Genomic DNA, 18,642 nt, shown 5'->3' on the forward strand with positions numbered 1-18,642 from the left:
ACCCTTTCCCCTGGTGTAATTTGTGTTACCTCTGATGTAGCTACATTTCATATTGCCGCTTACCTTTTCAAGGTAGCTGTCTCTGCTGAACACACTACAGGGCTTCTCTCTGTTAGATCATATTGCAACTTGTAAATTTCTCTCATGAGATTTCTTCTGCTTTGTAATTATACATTAGTAAGGGTTCTTTGTTTTTTTCCCTGACTGTACTCAGCCTGGTGATATCAGGGGCTATGGCTGTGTTCGTCCATCATTGTTTCCTGCCGGTTGAGCTTGGTGTCTCCCACTCTTCTTGTTTATAAATGAACATGTAGTAGTAAAAATATACCCCACCAACGGGTCGTATTTCATAAGGCAGGATAACTGTGTGCCATTTGATCAGATGTGAATGGGTGTTGAAAATGGAGGATGTATTAAGAGAAGCTTAATTTTTTTGGAAATCAGAATTTGGAAGCTTTAGTGGTTTTTAATTGGATTCTCCCTTAGATGTTAAGAATGTAAAAATTCACATGGGAAAACTATTTTGAAACTTTAAGAATCACATGAAGACATGTGAAATTTTGCCAAACCCAATTCTGCACTGTGGCAGATGGATGAAATCTTGTACAATATATCTGCATGCTTGTCTAAGTCTCCTCTGTGACATCATCAGTGCACTTAAGCCTCCAGAAGAGCTTCTTTGGAAACTTTCATAATCAATTAAATTCATTTTTGAAATGTATAAATTTTTTGACTATTTCATAATTTTTTTATGGGTTCCACATTTTTTTCCTATATCAGAGAGATTTAGAATTAGTTTTGCAGAAAAGTACACTAGACATCTTCTACCATGCTGTACCGGCTGGCACTATTTTTCTGGCATCCTCCTGGAAGGAATCATTTTCAACATTAATTCAGGAAAGTTTAATGGTTTTTAAATTTCTGCCCAGCACAAGGGGATTTACATATAACCTTGTGTTAGGCTTACTTGGCCTCAGTTTCCCAGTGGCTGTTAGCCTTGGGCCTCCCCACTAAATACCCCAGATTCAAAATCATGTGCTGGGCTAGACAGTGCCCTGTTTTTTCTTCCTGGTAGGATCGAAGCCCTGCTAGTTATAAAATGCCTGGGACACAAGATTTTCTGATTCTGGTAGAAGCACCCTATACTCACTCTGAAGTAATACCACATTCCTGTTATTTTTTTTTCTCTTTCTTTTAACTAATCTCAGGTAAACAAACAAATAGTTGCATGTTGTGTTTGGCATGCAAGCATTTTTCGTGTGGGTCATGTTGTATTCATCTGAGTAACTGGTTTTGAAATAAATTTATTTAGCTACCAACATTTTAAAAATAAGGAGATTTTACATACCAGTCTGATTTGGTAGCTTTTCTTAAAAAATCTGAAAGGTTGGCTACTTTGGGCCAGCTTCCACACATGCTGTTGGAGCTAGTGAGAGCAACCTTGGCCAGGACAGGCACCCTCCTGTTGGCTGCTCCCCCTGCCCCTCCCGGTCATTTCCCTGACACTGAGGTCAAGCGTCAGTTACCATTTATTCTTGTTGTTGTGCTGTTGGCTTTCTCAGGTGGAGTACCATAATTCTTGTACCTGTGTGTAAAGGCCAACGGGAAATAGGAGTGAGGGGGGGAAGTGAATTCCAAGAAAATGAGAGGTGTATTTACTTGGGAAATGAATAATCCTTTTTATCTCTATTTTTTTCTTTTGTGGAATGTGTATTTGAATTAAAAACATACACTGTGCCCATTCCTAATTGTTCCTTGCCTGGTTCCTGTAAACATATGAGTCAGGGAATCTTGATTTAGTTGCCTGATCCTATAAAAAGAAAACGAGTCTTCCTTTGGGTACCTCAAAGGGCAGTAGATTGTTCTCCTGGAAGCTTATAACTCTCTTGCAAATGAAAAGCCCAGGCATCTTCTCTATGACTTGTCAAGACGGTAGCTGTCTTTGACTTTCCCAGTAATTAGGCCTTGCAGACTGTGCCCTCAAGGACTGTATATTCTAGAAGAGGGATCCATCCAGTTTAAAATAGTAATATAATGTAACTGGCATAAGAGAGACAATGTAACAACTCTAAGAAGGGAAAGATTGCATTTGACTGTGAGGATCTTGAAGTGGCTTTATACAACAGTTAGAAATTCAGCAGCAGGAGACAATGGGAAAACAGGACAATTTGAATTAAAAAAAAAGGGGGGGGATTGGATGTGGATGGTGATGTTGATGTAAGTAGAGGAGGCTGAGGAAAAGTGAAACTGAAAAGGTAAGTGGTGGCCTGGTTATGGACAGTCTTAAATATTAGGCCAAGAAGTTTGCACCTAACTTAAGAGAAAATGAGTAAGCACTGGCAGACTTTTGAATGAGGGGTGGGAAGCATCAGAGTTCCTGCCTTGAAGGGGAAAAGCTGAAAGTGCTCCTGAGTGGTAATTATCTGGATGGAAGCTTGTCCTAGATTCTGGACACAGTTTTGGAAAGACAGTCACTAGGTCTGTATAACTTACGGGATGGAGCAGTGTGGGAGGGCAAGGCGTGATGAGGGAGAAGCTGTAGGAGAGGGGAGGAGACCAGGCTTTGAACACAGACGTTGGAGAAAAGTATGGAAGGCAGGAGGACCTGGTTTGGAAGGTATGGCCAGTAGGATGTTTTCCATTTCAACTAACAGGGCTGGCTTCAACAACGTGAACATGTGTTGGCTTACATTACCGAAGAGTGCAGAGGTAAGAGAGCTTCAGGAGTAACTGATCAGGAAGCTTTGCGATGTCCTTGAGCACCCAGGTGTTCCCCCACCCAGCCCCACCTCTGCGCTGATGGCTTTATCTTTGGGCTGATCCTCCTCACTGCCAGTCACAGGAGGAGCCTGGAGGGCTCCGCAGTCACGCCTTAGCTCGCATCTGGTGGGAGAGAGAAAACCTTTACAGAAAATTTCTTGAAAAAGCCAGGAAGCTTCATTCTCAAAGGCTTCCATCCAACCTCTTCTCACTTGCTGTTAGCCCAAATTGGATCACAGGCCTCCCTCATTTTATTAATTGTGGTAAAAAATGCACATAACATAAAATTTACCATCTTAACTATTTTCAAGTGTACAGTTCAAGTTCCACTATAATAGTTCAAATTAAATAAATCTCTTTATAACTACCCATGGTGGAGATCTGGTTAATTCTTCTGAGGAATTATGATAAAGTGATTCATTGAGAAACAAATAGTCTTGGGAATCACAGATCCTTATGATCCAAGCGAGTCAAGAAACTGGTTCTTTACTAACATTATAGGTCATGACAAATACCCACCCACACCCCATGAAAACTCTCCTTGCTTTGGTGCACAGGTCAAAAAGTAGGGTTCATGTTTTCTTTGGCCCATGTGGCTTTTTTTTTTTTTTTTTTACATAATTGAAATAGGTGCTAACATTTAAAAATCAGGAGATTTAACATAAAAATCTGGTTCATCTTTTAAAATGGAGAGGTGTGGCTCCTTGAGCTGGTGCCAGCCATGAAGGCTGGAGCAGAAATGTCAGAACTTGGGTCCCACTGGCCCATATGTGGCCCAGCCAGCCACTTATTGGACTAACCCCATCACTTCACACATTTGGTTGGAGAGTGTCTTTCTCCTTTATAATGCAGATACACTCTGGGGAAATTAATCTTGTCAGTGATTTAGAATTTACTCTCATTTAATGAATATTCACTTAGTTCATTTATTCTGATAAACAGATTCCTTTTGAATGGGTTAAAGGAGACTTTCTGGGTGGAGAGACTGGGATCTACGATACTCCAAGTGCTATGTAATTGGAAAGTCTTATGTAATTGTTGCCTCTCCTGTCCCTTGCATATTGTCTCCTTCATCACTGTTACTTACGTTCACCATGCTTACCGAGACCCGAAGTGCTAGATTCTAATATTTGAATATGAACAAGATTCAGCTGTTGGCCATTAGGAGCCCAAGTCATTGGTGGGATTGGTTAAAAAAAATTACGCAAAGAAGTAAGCACTGCAATGTTGCCACAGCAAAGTGGGAATGGGGAGGGGAGAGAGAAAGGTGCCTGTGATGGGGAGAGTTGGTGGAGTTTTCACGCTGGAGGGCACATTTGAACTAAGTTTTGTTTGATAAGTAGTTCCCTGAACTTTTTGAAATAAATTAGCTAAGCCTGCCTATAGTGTGGAACAGTTTGAAGCCCCATATTAGTGATTCTCAGGGGAGTATAAAAGGCAGTCCTCACCTTGCATGGCATCATGGAAACATAAAATGATCGTGCAAGCTGAAACTGCGCCAACCACTTGTAGTAGTCAGTGGGAAAATCGAATGATCTGCAATGTTTAACAATTTTGTCAAAACATTGAAAATGCCTCTTACTATCATTCATAAATATATAGGGATATGAAAAAATAATGCAACTAATATTCAGTGTACTGTATTTAAACATTAGAAATATTGAGAATGAATATGTTTCATTTCTTTGTTAAAATCTTGTCACAAATAGTTGGAACAGTGCTGGCTTTTTTGGTTGTATAAGCCACAGTATGCAGGGAGCATCTTCTCTGTGCCTGGATGAATTGCCATAATCATAAACTTGGAGCCGATTCCCACATTTCATCCTTTGTACTTTCAAAGTTGTGAAACACCTCCCTGAGTCTCTTTCATGTGATTTTTTTTTTCCAACATCAATTCTTCTGGGACTCACAACCACTTTTGTTATTGATGTCGATAAGTTTGTCTTCACTAAGTTTCCTCTGGCTGCGTATGAGCCTTTCAAACAGTGACAGAGTCAACATTCCCATGGGAAGCTGTAGATTTTATACCCATTGAGATTTGATTCAAATTTCATTTCCAGCAGTATAATTTTTTGTTTCTTTACTGCAGTTTTATCTCTGTTGGCCAGTTTCCACTTTTAAAGATCCATTTTTGAAATATGTCGTTGGTTTTATTGCTGGGACACAAGAAGTCAGCACAGCTCCTTGCTTCGCTGTCATTGCATGAACTGATTACAGATGTGCAGTGAGTTTTTGTCAACAAGCTTTGAAAGAAGCAATATGATTGGGTAACAGATCAAGGGGAGCATCTATGATATACGTAGTGATTTGTGTACTGATGAGCTGATAGCCGAATTTGTACTCCCAATTAATGTTCTTTGGTAGTTGGAATGTAAGCGTGTTTTGTTGGGATATCGGTGGTGTTAACTAAGCTGTGGTAACTAGAATTCATGGAGATCAGAACTGTGCAAAGCCAGGACTATCTGTATGGATGTCTTGAGTCGTTTGTCCTGCCCTTGGTTGGAAATTCAGCCTCTGTAACCCTGGACACTGAGTGCCAGCCAGTGTGGCCCCTTTTGTGTCACTGTGACAACTAAAATTCTTCCCTCATTCTCCATATGTGGGTGGGGATGGGGATACTTCCCTGGATTGAACCATTCTCGGGCCAACTCTGGGTCACTTCATCACTAGTCAGTCAGAGAGTGTTCAGGGGCAGCCACTCTGCTGGTTATGTTTCCTTCATCTGTGTTTGTGGCAGAGATTCTGGGCAGTTGAGCTTTCATAGCAACATCCCCGCAAGTTTGTGGTGCCTTCCACTTCCTTTGTGAGCCAATGAGGCACAAATGACCCTCTCCAGGGCATCATGTGACTTAGACTCTAGCTGGACTTTGACACATACTTCTTTGACTCCTAATTTCCTCATCTGTAAAATAAGTGTCATGTATATGATTTACAGAGCACAGGGGACATGCAGATGAAAACTGTTTAAGGTAAAGGTGACGGATAGTCTGGAGATGATGAATAACTGAATCATTGAGATGCATTTCTTGGATTTAAAATGAAATATAACAGAGCTCTTTAATGTCTCAGCAAAATAAACATCCTCGGCTTTTAGACATCTTCTCATGCGAGAAGCTCAGTCCTTTTCCATCTACACTTTCCAGTGTTTTCTAGTTGGCTCTTTCCTCATTTAGCTCCCTTCATGGTAAAACGCAACATATTGATTCACAATCCATTAAACAGCCTCCTGCATGAGGATAGACCTATTTCTCTATTGATACAAGTAAAATACAGCACGAATGAGGGGGTCTTGTGGAGAAGCAGGCACAGATGGCTCCCAGCTGGTAGCCATTTTGAATGATGAATTTTCAATAGTTTAGAGTATAAATGTCAAGTTAGAGTGCTCGGTGTTCTTTTCCTGGTCCAGGAATAAATATTTCAAGTAAAGTCAGCATAAATAGACATGTCTTGGGTTGATCTGAGATGCTGATTATTTACCTGTGGATTTTTAACTTTACGTCTGGATTGAAGAATTTGGTGAAATAAGCACGTTGGTAGAAAGTTGTTGGTTTGGCAAAGGTTTCCTTCATCTGTAAAATATTATTCTAAAATTGCTTCAAACTTGCAAGATGTGTAGTATAGTAAACCCTGGTAGATATGTTCTCTTTCTACATGGTGTGCTGATTTGGAATTTGTTGGAGATGGAAAAAAATCTATTATGACTTGAGCTTTGAAGAATAAGTTATTTTCTGTTATGGATAAAACTATATGTAGAATTTGATTAGATTTAACTTTTTTTTTTTTTAATTTTGACTAGTTATTTTAGGAAAGCAAAATTATTTAAATAATTCCATGTACCTCTCTGATGAAATTTTTAAATAGCTGATAGAGCTTTCTCCTAGTTAAAAACAAATTCCAAGTTCCAGCTTATGTAAACATTGCCCACCCGTTCCAGCTCTCCCTCCATCACTCCCACAGAAACTAAAATCAAAACAGGAGCACAGGATTCCATGTTTACTAGGTACCTTTTTAATGTGGAAAAAATAAAAACAGTGCTATTACTCTTTAGTCAGGTAACATTACTCCCTGTTTATGAAATGCAAATGTGAATTAGGAAGTTAAGAAAACTATTTAGCTTAAATATGCATAGCATACTTTCTTCATCAGATTTTTCATGATGAATAAGTAACCTTTAAGGTGAACTATAAAAATACATATTCTTTCTAATATCAACAATCTTAATTTTAATTGCTTCATGTATTTCATACTTGATATTCTTAGGCCAAATACTTTTACTACTATGAATATTTGCTATTCATTAGATCTGAGATTAGCATAAGAATTAAGTTACATATCAATTATTAATCTTCTGTAAGTAATGACTACAATAAGTCTTTACAACAGAAATTTTAAATAGTTATTTTTCAAAGCTATACTTTTAGATAAATGTCTCTAAAATCTCCTCTCTTCTTATGACATATAAGATTGCTGTTGATTATAAGAGAGCAGTTAGAGAAACCTAGATAAATTGGTAGAATTAAGAAAAGATTCTTTTGGCAATGAAGATGTCCAGAAGTTGGAATGGACCTATTTGAAATGACATTAACATACAGCATTCAGAATTAAGAGTTCGAACAAGTCTTTAAAATACTTAAGGTGTCATCGACTGTTTTTTGGAAATGATTCAAAACCAGTTATTTGTTTTTTGAAGTTTGATTTTATGAAAGTGAAAACCAGGACAATAATTAGATTAAAAACAACAAAAACAACAAGAACGACAACAACAAAACAAAACAAAACAAAACCTAGCAGCCCTGGTGGGTGGCTCAGTTGGTTGGAGCATCGTTCTGTGCCCCAAAAGGTTGCAGGTTTGATTCCTGGTCAGGGAACATACCTATGTTGCAGGTTCGAACCCCAGTCAGGGCCCATATGGGAGGCAACTGATCAATATTTCTTTCTCCCTTCAATGTTTCTCTCTCTTTTTCCCTCCCTTCCTCTCTCCATTAAAAAAAAAAATTATTCTCAGGTGATGATTAAAGAATGAACAAAAACCCAAGCAGACTAACTAGAACTGAGTTTAGGATTTATTTTTCTTTTCTGGAAGTAGAAGATAGTCATTCCCTTCTCAGAGGTTTTGTGGCTTTGCATACCTAGGCACTCCTTAGCTTAACTGACATCATACTATTTATAGTTACAGTGGTATAAGGAAGCGATAATCATTTCAAGCATGTTTCTCAACTTTCAATTTATATTTTATACAACTGGGGTACATCAATATCTTATTTTTTGAAAGGATTTGGTCAGAGTTAGCCACTTAATTGAATTATTCCTTGAATGCAGACCCAACACTTTGGATAATATTGTGACTTGTTTAAGAATTAGGGCACATCATGGGTTTCTAGGAATTGATTTCCTCATGGGGTTTTGCAGGAATTATTTGGATTGTGGAACATGTATGATGTCCTCTTGAAAGGTGTGAGTGTTTTCATCCATTATAGGATCCATAAAATTAACTTTCTTCAATGTCCTTGTTTTCATGATTTTTGAAAAGCGTCACTTTAATTCTCATGGCTTTGCATTAAAACTGTCTGGGTTTTTGTGAGGATGGTAAGAGAGTGCCAGTAGCTCCTGTTATGGTTTGTCCCTGCTCATCTCCTTTCTCAAGGCACTGAGCCTTTGGATAGATACCCTAGGAACTTGTTACCTCCACAACCCAGTCTGCTCAGCCAGTGACTATAGTGTCACTTTTGTCCACATCCAAGCTTTGGTCCACTCAACATCACCTCATTGAAAAGGAAAGTAAACACTTAGGTTGGGGTTGTTGGGAAGCCCTGGGCATCTTTTTGAAAACATATGGATCTTACCTGTAAATTTTTTAGTTCTTTCTTGCCTGTAGGAGAAATTCCAGGTTTATCTCTGACCTTCCTTCTTTAGCTGCTTTATTAATGTACAGCATCCAGAATTATTAGTGAAAACAAAATTCTTTGAAATATTTAAGGTGTAGCCCTGGCTGGTGTGGCTCAGTGGATTGAGTGCCGGCCTGCAAACTAAGAGGTCACCGGCTCGCTTCCCTGTCAGGGCACGTGCCTGGGTTGCAGGCTGGGTCCCTGGTTGGGGGCCTTCGGGAGGCAACCGATGGATGTACCTCTCGCACATCAATCTTTTTCTCCCTCTCTTTCTCTATAAAAATAAAGTCTTTTTAAAAACGTTTAAAAAGAAAATTTAAGTTGTTATTTAATGTTTATAGAAGATAATTCAAAAGTAGTAGTTCTTTGAATTTGGGTTTTGTGAAGGAGGAAATGGAGGCCATAATAAGATTAACCAAACAAACTAGCTGGAATTTACTTTAGGATTTTTTTTCTGAGACATATGATAGTCACTTTTTTCTCAGAGGTTTTGTGGCTTCTTTGATTTCAACCCATGCTTCTTGACCTCACCTTGTCCAGTTCCTCTCTCCACCTTGCTTTACCTACCTATTTGTCTTGATGGTGATTTAGGGCATCTGTCTCAGCATAGCTTTCTGATTACAGAGCCTCTGACTTGTTTAGTGCCCTGATTTCTGCCTCTGCAGTCCCTGCCCCCCCACCCTTCTCCCACTTTTACCAGGGGACATGCCTCAACCTCCTGCCCCAGCAATCCAGCTTTAGACTGAAGTTCCTGGGCCAGCCTCCACCCACACTCTCAGCAGAGAACTGTGCTTCCTCCTCTTCCTGGGACAGCTGCAAACTCTACCACTCCCATTATGGGCTGATACTAATGGTATATATATTAGTGTCTGTGCCATAGGAACTGACTTGGAGTCATTGTAGGTGATAGTTTGAAATGCTTCACTGATGAATTTTTAGGAGAATGTTAACTCCCAGAAAAGGAGGTAAGCATGGCCTCTTCTGCTTCATTGTAACGCATGACAGCCAAGCATAGATACTAGATGGCCTTGGTTTGTGTCATGTCTTCAAGTCTGTATTGACCATGTCTGTGTGCTGACCCACAGGAGGGTGGGGAAGACCAGACACATTTCCTGTCCTGGATGGGGAAGGTGAGCATTGAAGCACCTCAGCGATGCTCAGTCAACTCCCTCAGGCCCTGTCTGGTACCCTCCTGCCCTCCTTCTAGATCTGTCTCCATGCCTCCTCTTCTGCCTGGGACACTTGCTTCACCTTTTCCCTAGCTAGCCCACTTCTTCTAGGTCACAGCATTAAGAGGCATTTCCTTGAGATAATTTTTCTTGACTACCCACGACTGGGATGGGATCCCCTCTACATACTCTCGATTGCCCTGCTCTGTTATGAAACTTGGGACACAGTTCATAATGGAGGATTAACTTATCTTTGCCCTTGTCACACCATGAGCAACATGTATTCCTACCATCTAGAACAGAGCCTGTCCAAGGTAGTTGACATGCACTGATTGGGTTGGCCAAAAAGTTGGTTGGTTATGTTTTTTCCCATAAGATGGCTCTAGTAGCACTTAGTTATCTTTAACTTCATTTTAAACAATTTTGTTAGATTGTTTTGTGACAGCTATCATATCAGCATGCATTTGAAAAAATCATACAAATTGGTGAATTTTTCTGTAGTCATTTTAATATTGAAAATGGAAGAAAATACACATTTTCAGCTCTATTATTTCAAAAAAGGTAAAAATGCAGCTGAAATACAAAATATTTGTGCAGTGTATGGAGAAGGCGCTGTGACTGATTGAACGTGTCAGAAGTGGTTTGTGAAGTTTTGTGCTGGAGATTTCTCACTGAACAACACTTCATGATTGAGTAGACCAGTTGAGGTTGATAGTGATCAAATCAAGACATTAATTGAGAACAATCAATGTTTTTTCATGTGGAAGATAGCCAGCATACCCAAACTATCCAAATCAATAAAGTTATTGGTGAAAATGAAAAATGTTTTTTTTTTATTTTACGGAAAAAAACCACACAAACTTTTTGGCCAACCCAATACAACAAGGGTTAATATCATCAAGCACTCACTGTGTTCCACTCTGTGCTTGGGTTTTCCTCATGTTTTCTTACAGAAACCTTGCAGCAACTCTGTGAATAGCTACTACAGTTAATGGCAGAGGAGAAAAGTGAGTTTGACGATGTTATCTGCCCAACATGAGAGCTTGAAAGCAGCCAGCTGGCACTTGACTCTAGCACCACCTGCCTGTGATGGCTAGATTACCACCACAATGGACAACTCAAGAAATGTCTGAGGAGCTCCGTGTAGGAACTGACAAGGAGCCTAGTGAATGAACTGTGTGGTTGGCATTGGCTGGCCACAAATGGTGTTTATTAGAGTCAGCTACAGGTGCCAAGTTCCAATAAGGAGTAGTAGTTTGTTTTCTTTAAAAGGTGTGACATTTACTGTAGCTCCTTGGACTTTGGAGGTCACAGACAGTGCTAATGGGGGTCGGTTGAAAATGTGCTTTCTGAGCCCCAGCACTTCATGCACAGTAGAGACACTGGACTGGTGTGTGGCTTCCTGGAGTGTGTGAAGTAGGCACTTTGACTTCATGGCTGTTACCTAATATTACGACATAGTCTCTGACATATTATTTTCTGTCATGAAGCATCTAGTGGTGTTTAGTAAAAAAAGGTCATATGCAGGGTCATTTCTCAGAAGTTCTGCAAATGAATAAGATTTTGGAAAGTTATGTCTTCCAAACATATGTTGACAGGGGTGCTTTTCTATTACAGTATTATAATTATGACACTGGTATAAATTACCGGATTAAATGGCCAAGTTATTTAATGCAGAAAAAGCAAAGTATATAGATTATTTTCGTACTCTTTCCCTACCAATTGTCATATATTAAGATCTCATTTTTTCACTTTATCTCTTTAGGTGTCTTAGCTCACAGGAAATTTTTGAGTCTAATTTCATTCACTTTGAAGATATTTGCATGTGTAGTGGCTGGAACTAAATAGGCGATAAAATGCAACCAGTGAGGAGGCCCTCCTAATCGGGCCTTCCTGCCCTCGTCTGGGGACTAGTGAACTCATTTATAAATTTACTTTTAGTTGACTTTCAGGACTTGAGTGATTTTTCATATTATATTTTGTGGAACCCTTTACTCCCCGGCCCCCATCCCCGACCTTTCAAGGTAGGGGCTGTGAGCTGCTCTAGGGAGCTGGGCCTGAGTCAGCTCCCAGCCCGTTGTCAGGCAGCTGCATTTTTGTTTGTGTCCCCGACTTGACTATAAGCTTCTGGATGCCAGGAATCATGTCTTATCTGCTGCTGCAGGTCTCAGCACTTGTGGCACCTAAGGAGGCTTTTTATAAATATTTGTAGGATGTCATAACCTGTTACTATGCCTAACTCCTAAAGCAATTTTTCAAGTTTGTATGTACATGTTTTAAAAAGATAGAGGACCTGTATTCTGTATAGTATGATGGCTGAAAGTATGGTCTTTGCAAAGCAGTCTGGGGATTTTATCCTCACTCTCCCACTTCCTAGCTCTGTGAGGAATAAAGAAATCTACTTCACAGAGGTATTATGAAGATTCATTTACTCAAATGTATCCTGTGCTTGTTGCGTGCAGGGTAGAGAGCTTACTTTTGTTTTGAAAAGGCAGACTATAAACAAACCCAGAAAACAGGAGAATTTCAGGTTGTGATAAGGGTTAGGGAGGAAATAAATACAGTGAGGTGGGAAGAATAATTCTGGTTTGGTGGTGCAAGAGTTGGGGGTGAGGGGTTGACAGAGAAGGTGGCAGCTGGGGACCTGAGAGTGAATGCAGAGGCCCTAAAGGGATTGCCTGCTGGGCATGTTCTTAGGGAGGCCAGTGTGGCTGGAGCAGAGGAAATTGAAGAAGATAATATTTATTTTATTCTTAGGTATGGATTTAGAGTTAACAAGTTAATGGTGAAGACACCTGAACACATTAACAGGGACAGTGTAAGACGAGAGGAGAAGCAGCAGAGGCCAGGTCCTGTGGGGCTCCGGTAATAAGCACACCTGTCTTCAGAGCCAGGCCAGCATCTTGACTTAGTGACCTCCCTTTGTTTTTCAGTTTTTAATAGAGACACAAGTGTAGAGAACTATTTCTCTAAGAAAAACAGCCATGCAACCATTTTGATAAATGGCAAGTGAGGTAATACAAGCATCGTGATAATGACAGCGAGTGGTCCTTGACCTCAGTGTGAGACCCTGTGGGGTCTGGGAGCAGTGGAGATCTATCTTGGCCTGACTAGAGAGGCATCTGTTTCTGTGCGGTAGCCAAGTGTGGCCGTGGGGGCATGTAGGCTGCAGGTACTAAATCTGCCAAGTTTTACAGAGAACCAGAAATCTGAATTTGTACAGAAAATTCCCAGATTTAAAAATATCAACTTGTGTTTAAAAACAAAACACCCTGGGATAGATAGATGAAATACATCTGTGGGCTGCCAGTCTACAACAGCTGCTGAGCTCTCTCTTATGCTATGCTAAAGGGGGTTAAGTGAAGTAGGGTACATGTTAACATTGTTAACCATTTAGCCTTCTGCCTAGTACCTAACCAATACTAAGGGGGAAGAGGCACTTTTCTTTTTTATTAATTGCACTGTTAATGTGTTTAGTTGTCCTCACCATTAGTTTGTTTAATTAACTCTATATTCATATTAAAAAGTAAATATTACCCTACTCAAATTTAAGTGATTACTGTACGGTAGTCACTGTTTTTGCCTATTTAATTTGTTTAGTTGTTTGCTCTATCAATTCGGTGAATTCTATATTCATGGTAGAAAAGTAAACAGTCTAATTCGTGTGCTAAAAGTAGAGAAGAGCAAAGGATGTACATCTTTTGGTGACTCATTCTTAAGTACAGTCTCCTCCCTCTGTGCTGCGGTCTTGCTTCCCTCACTCGTGTGTGTGCTTCGGCACGTTTGGGTCTCCAGGCCTCCTGGCCGGTGTTGGCGGCATATAAGTGGGAAAGAACTGGGGCAAAAATGCCATTTTGGACCAGGCAAAGGATGATGGGAATGTAGCCTCATGCTGTGATGTCATGTTTAGAGGCTTTTCATCAGTTATAATGAAATACAAATGTGCTCAAAGCAAGTTACTACTTTTTTATTTTTTTAAATCTTCATTTAGTATGGCCTAACCCACGTAGTTTTGTATTACAAGGATTATGTTTGGTGTGTTGCAATCTGTTGGCGATTGTCTTGGGGAATTTTATTCAGCACAAGCATCTTTGACAGCTCTGGTGTCAAGTTGGGTTAATTACTTGTTCGTGTACTTTTTGGTCTTGTTGTCTCTATGTTAAAACTCTGGGGCATCACAGAGGGAACATTGGGAATAACAGAATATACTGGAGTATTTCTGATTAGATAAAAGGCTTATAAAAATGCATCTCTTTTTTTCCAAGTTTTTTTTTTAGATTGTTTTAAAATGAGATCATTTTGTTGTATCCACATGAGCCTAAAGACTTGAAAATAATTTTTTTGAGAAAATCTTATCTGTAAATACAAGTTCTTAATTGAATCAATATTTCTCTTAATTTTTGTTACAGATCATGGAGGAAACAAATACGCAGATTGCTTGGCCATCAAAGCTAAAGATCGGAGCCAAATCCAAGAAAGGTAAATTGTGCGAGTTGGAGAAATTGGTGGTTTTGACAGCAGAGACTATGGAATCAGTATACGTTTGCCAGGAAGAAAAATCAACCTTTATTTTTATCATGTGTATCCCCAAATATTTGTCAAACAGTAATATTTTGGGGAGATTTCTCATAATCAAAAATGTGCAACCTTTTATCCAGCAACAGAAAAAATATTTTTAAGCATTTTCTTGTAATATAAATGTTATTAAAGAAAACACTATAGCAACTTATGATTTCAAGGATGCCCACTCATATGATGGACACGAGTCATGGTAACTTTCCACACATAACCACTCATTTTCAATATATAAATTCCCAAGGTGTACACTTTAGTCTTCTTGTTTATGCACCATGCTGATTTGTCTTCCCTTCAATGTGATAGGAACCGTAGGTTTCCTTTCTTGACTGATTCTTCTTCTCTCCTCCTATCAGGCAATGAAAAACTCAATAGATTTCTCTCTTAGGCAGAGCATTTCCCTTGCCTGGTCTGCACTCTGCTTTGTCCTAGAGGACTCTACCCAATGCATGATGGTCAGAAATGAAAGCCTAGGCAGCCTTAGTTTTTTTTCAAGATAACACAGAATTTTCAAATGACCTGCCAACACATATTTTTATGGATAGTTTTTCTTTTTCAAGTATAGTCTCAGTAAACTTTGTTGTGCATACTTCATTAAAAGATGCATGTAGGCATTAGGAGATAATAAAAGCTTTTGTTGTTTAGTTTTGTATTTCCTGCCCCTTCTCCCCATGACTTTTTTGCTGATGTGAAATGCTGCAAGATTTCTCAATTTCCTTTCTTATTTTAGTTCAGATCACCACCTTTTAATTTAATTTTATTATAGTTACTCATCACATGGAATGTAAATTATTTTACGGTTCTTGTTTTGAGTGTTGTTAGCTGGACTTTCAGTGGACTGGAATTCCTACAGAAACTCGATCTTGTTGTTACTTTCTTATTTGTGATCATGGTGGCAAGAAATGGGAATCCAATGTGCTAACCAGTCATAAGAAATGATGAATATTCAAGTGTAATTCCATTACTTTGTATAATCCTTGCATTTGCCAAGTGCTGTAGGACATATTCTCAATTAAACTTCAGTGTGTTGAGACTTGTTATATTCATTATGCAAAAGAAGAAACTGTCATTATTACCTACTTGTTTGGTTGTTTGCAGCCACTTAAAAATTCTTGGCGTACTACAGCACTTGAGCAAATTGGAACTTGAACATAAACTGGATCCTCTTTTCCTACTAGGTGCTTTTACTTAAAGAGTGGAAAGAGCTTTATTATTATCCTAATAAAAATGTTATCTGTTCAGTGCCCAAAGAGAACCCCCAAGGAAATATGAATATTAAAAAAATTCCAGATAATTTTGGTTGGCTTGTTCTCTTGCATTACCCATGCTATAGACGCCCCCCTACCCCCCGCTGCTCTTATGGGGAAATGAGACTTGATTAATTTTTTATTCAAAATGTGATGACAAGTTTGGAGATTTTAGATAATATGGAGATAAATAGGTTAGGTTAATGTTTTGATTAGTTTCCAATCATTGACACACTTAACCCATTCAGAATGGCCAACTATATTCCACATTTTGATTATATGTTTTGCTTTGAAAATAAGAATATTTTAGCAGTACATTTGAGTGCACTTAGCATAATTTCCACACGATTAAAGTTAACCTTTGGAATTGTGCCTAAGAATTGATCTCTCCAGGCCTCGATCTACAAACACCCCTATATTTTTGATAATTTATGAACTGCTGTGAATGTATACAGTACTGTGTGATGAGCAGAATGTGCCAGAAGAGAGAGAGATTGAGCTCAGGAAAGAGAGAAAAAGCCAAGAGTTTTTCTCAGAGGAATTTACTGTTCAGAATTTACTTGAGTAGCTTGTATTACTTAAACACACAGCTGCTGAGTCAGTTCTTGGCTAATGTCCCTGTTATATATATTCCTATATTATTTTAAAAATGGTTTGCTTCAGAGATGAGATTTATTTGACTATAATTTGTACTGAGTAAAAAGCAAAATGAAAATTGTCAGGAGGAACTTCAGAAAGTAATTATTTGCCCTTTCATCTGATGTGCCCGTCTACCTCTGAATGTTTCAGGGGAAAGAGTTGTGGGTCTTTATTTTAAGCCTTGTTCCTTCCAAAATATTATTATTCAAGAGAACAAAGAATATAAATGTATCTATGGATTCATTCCATGTTTTGGATGGTTATTAAATTTTAAATCCCATGGTGATGTGAAGATTTGGAATATAGATACTCCCCAGACTGAGCTAGAGAGACAATGCACCATGGGTTTGTGTTGTGTTTTACTTTCTAGATTTATGATGCTTATTGGTTGAATATTTGAGCCTAGACAAACATTTTTCATGGCTACTGTTACCACAGTCTGCCCTCCTCTTTTTTTTTTTTTTTAACTTTATTGGAATTTAGTTCTATGTTTTTGAAGTGAATTTCCAGTAGACTTGTCCAAACTATTTTTTAAGCCATCAATCCTTTATCAGAATGGTATTTGAGGGGCCATATGGCTCCTTTGGTTGAAGTGCTGCCGGGATGCTGCCTGGCAGAAAGACAAAAAGCCAGCAGCCTGAATTTGCCATCAGAAAATTCAGATTCTTCTCTAGACTAGTTTCCATAGATCTGGGGTAGAACTGGGAAGCCGCATATTTAACAAGTTCTTCTGGTGGTTCTTATGGTTGAGCTGAGTTTGGGGAACAAAAAATCTCACCATTTTGATATCTAAATGTGATTTAGTCACTAAGGAGACCACATGTTCAACAGACAGTGGATGATGACTACTATTGAAAAATAGGTCAACTTCTTCAGCAGTCACTTCTGGATAATATCCATCTTGGTTTTCAAAGACGTGCACTTTTAGGGATCCATCTTTGTCATCTTTGCAGTCAGTCAACGTGGATAAGTTTAGAGTGATTACAATTTGATTGTTATGTGCTGTGCAAAATATACCTTTGGGTAAAAGACCATCAGGTGTTTATTCCTTCTCTCTACCCCTCTTCCTCCTTCACCATCCTTTTCTCCCTTCTTTTTCCCTCTCTGCTTCCCTTTCACTTGCCCTATTCCCTTTTAACCATATAGGATATAGTAAAAACTGTAATAGCATCATTTCATTTAGTAAGCTGGGAATTTGGGGGAAATGTTTGTTTTTGTTTTTTAAATAGACTTAGGGGCTATAGAATTAAAAAAATATTCTCGAGTTTTTGAAATCATGAGAAGATGGAATCTTCATTAGAGCCACCAAAAACGAAGAAATTAAGATTCGATGTGATGGGCATAGAAGTAAGTAACTCTAGAATAGGCTTAATGGAGGTCATAATTAAGAAAAATAAAGCAATATGTAGTATTTGTTCTGTATAACACACATTTATTTTAACTAAAAGTCAATAGAACTGTTTTTAACTTTTGGAGTCAGAATACTAGAACATTCTGCTTTACATAGAAAAATCTGAGGTTTGTGCTTGTCAGACCACTATTTATAAGGTATTTAATACTGTAAACCTTACTAACATAGAATAACTTAAGGCACTCATTAAAAATTTCAATATGCTATTGTGAATCACAGCCTATTTTAAAATAAATTCAGTTTCATTAAAGTACAAATAGCATTTTGAACAAGTTTGACTATTTTGCCAAATAAAAGTCCTTCCAGACATTCTTTAAGAAATAGATAAAAGTGATTTGTAATGAGAATGTATTAAACTGGTATGATTGTGCTGTGCTAGATGAGTTTGTTCTCTTAGATGACGTCAGTGTTTTCCTTTTCCTTCCTTCCTTCCTTCCTTCCTTCCTTCCTTCCTTCCTTCCTCTTTCCTTCCTTCCTTTCCATCACCTTCCTTTCCCTTTTTTTCTTTCTTTTTTCCTTCTTTCTTTCCTTCTCTCCTTCCTTCCTTTCTTTCCTTTCCTTTCCTTTCCTTTCCTTTCCTTTCCTTTCCTTTCCTTTCCTTCTTTTCTTTCTTTCCTCATCTGAGGACATTTTTCATTGCTTTTACTGAGAGAGGAAGGTAGAAAGAGGGAGGGGGGACGTGGGTGCAGAGAGAGAGAGGGAGAGAGGAAAGAGGGGAGGGGGGAGAGGGAGACATTGATGTGAGAGAAATATCAGTCAGTTGCCTTCTTGTATATGCCCTGATGGGGAACTGAACCTGCAACCTGGGTATTTTCCCAGACCAGGAGTTGAACCCATGACCCTTTGGTGTACGGGGCAATGCTCCAACCAACTGAGCCACACCAGCCAGGGCAAGGTGAATGTTTTTCTTACTGTCATTTTTTGCTCTTAATTTGCTCATCAGTCTTTTTCTTCTT

At 38.8% G+C, this 18,642-nt stretch overlaps 1 protein-coding gene across 2 annotated transcripts in view; it reads left to right on the top strand.

Moving 5' to 3' along the window:
* Positions 1-18,642, top strand: part of BICC1 (BicC family RNA binding protein 1) — a 298,849-nt gene that overhangs the window by 167,351 nt on the left and 112,856 nt on the right. For both annotated transcript variants that reach the window (XM_090278054.1, XM_090278052.1), the window contains exon 3: positions 14,224-14,293. In XM_090278054.1, coding sequence (XP_090134180.1) covers positions 14,224-14,293 — 70 coding nt within the window. The remainder of the gene's footprint in view (positions 1-14,223; positions 14,294-18,642) is intronic.

This window comes from Furipterus horrens, unplaced genomic scaffold (assembly GCF_987537825.1).
Source record: "Furipterus horrens unplaced genomic scaffold, mFurHor1.1.pri manual_scaffold_5, whole genome shotgun sequence".
In the NCBI taxonomy this organism is placed as follows: Eukaryota; Metazoa; Chordata; class Mammalia; order Chiroptera; family Furipteridae; genus Furipterus; species Furipterus horrens.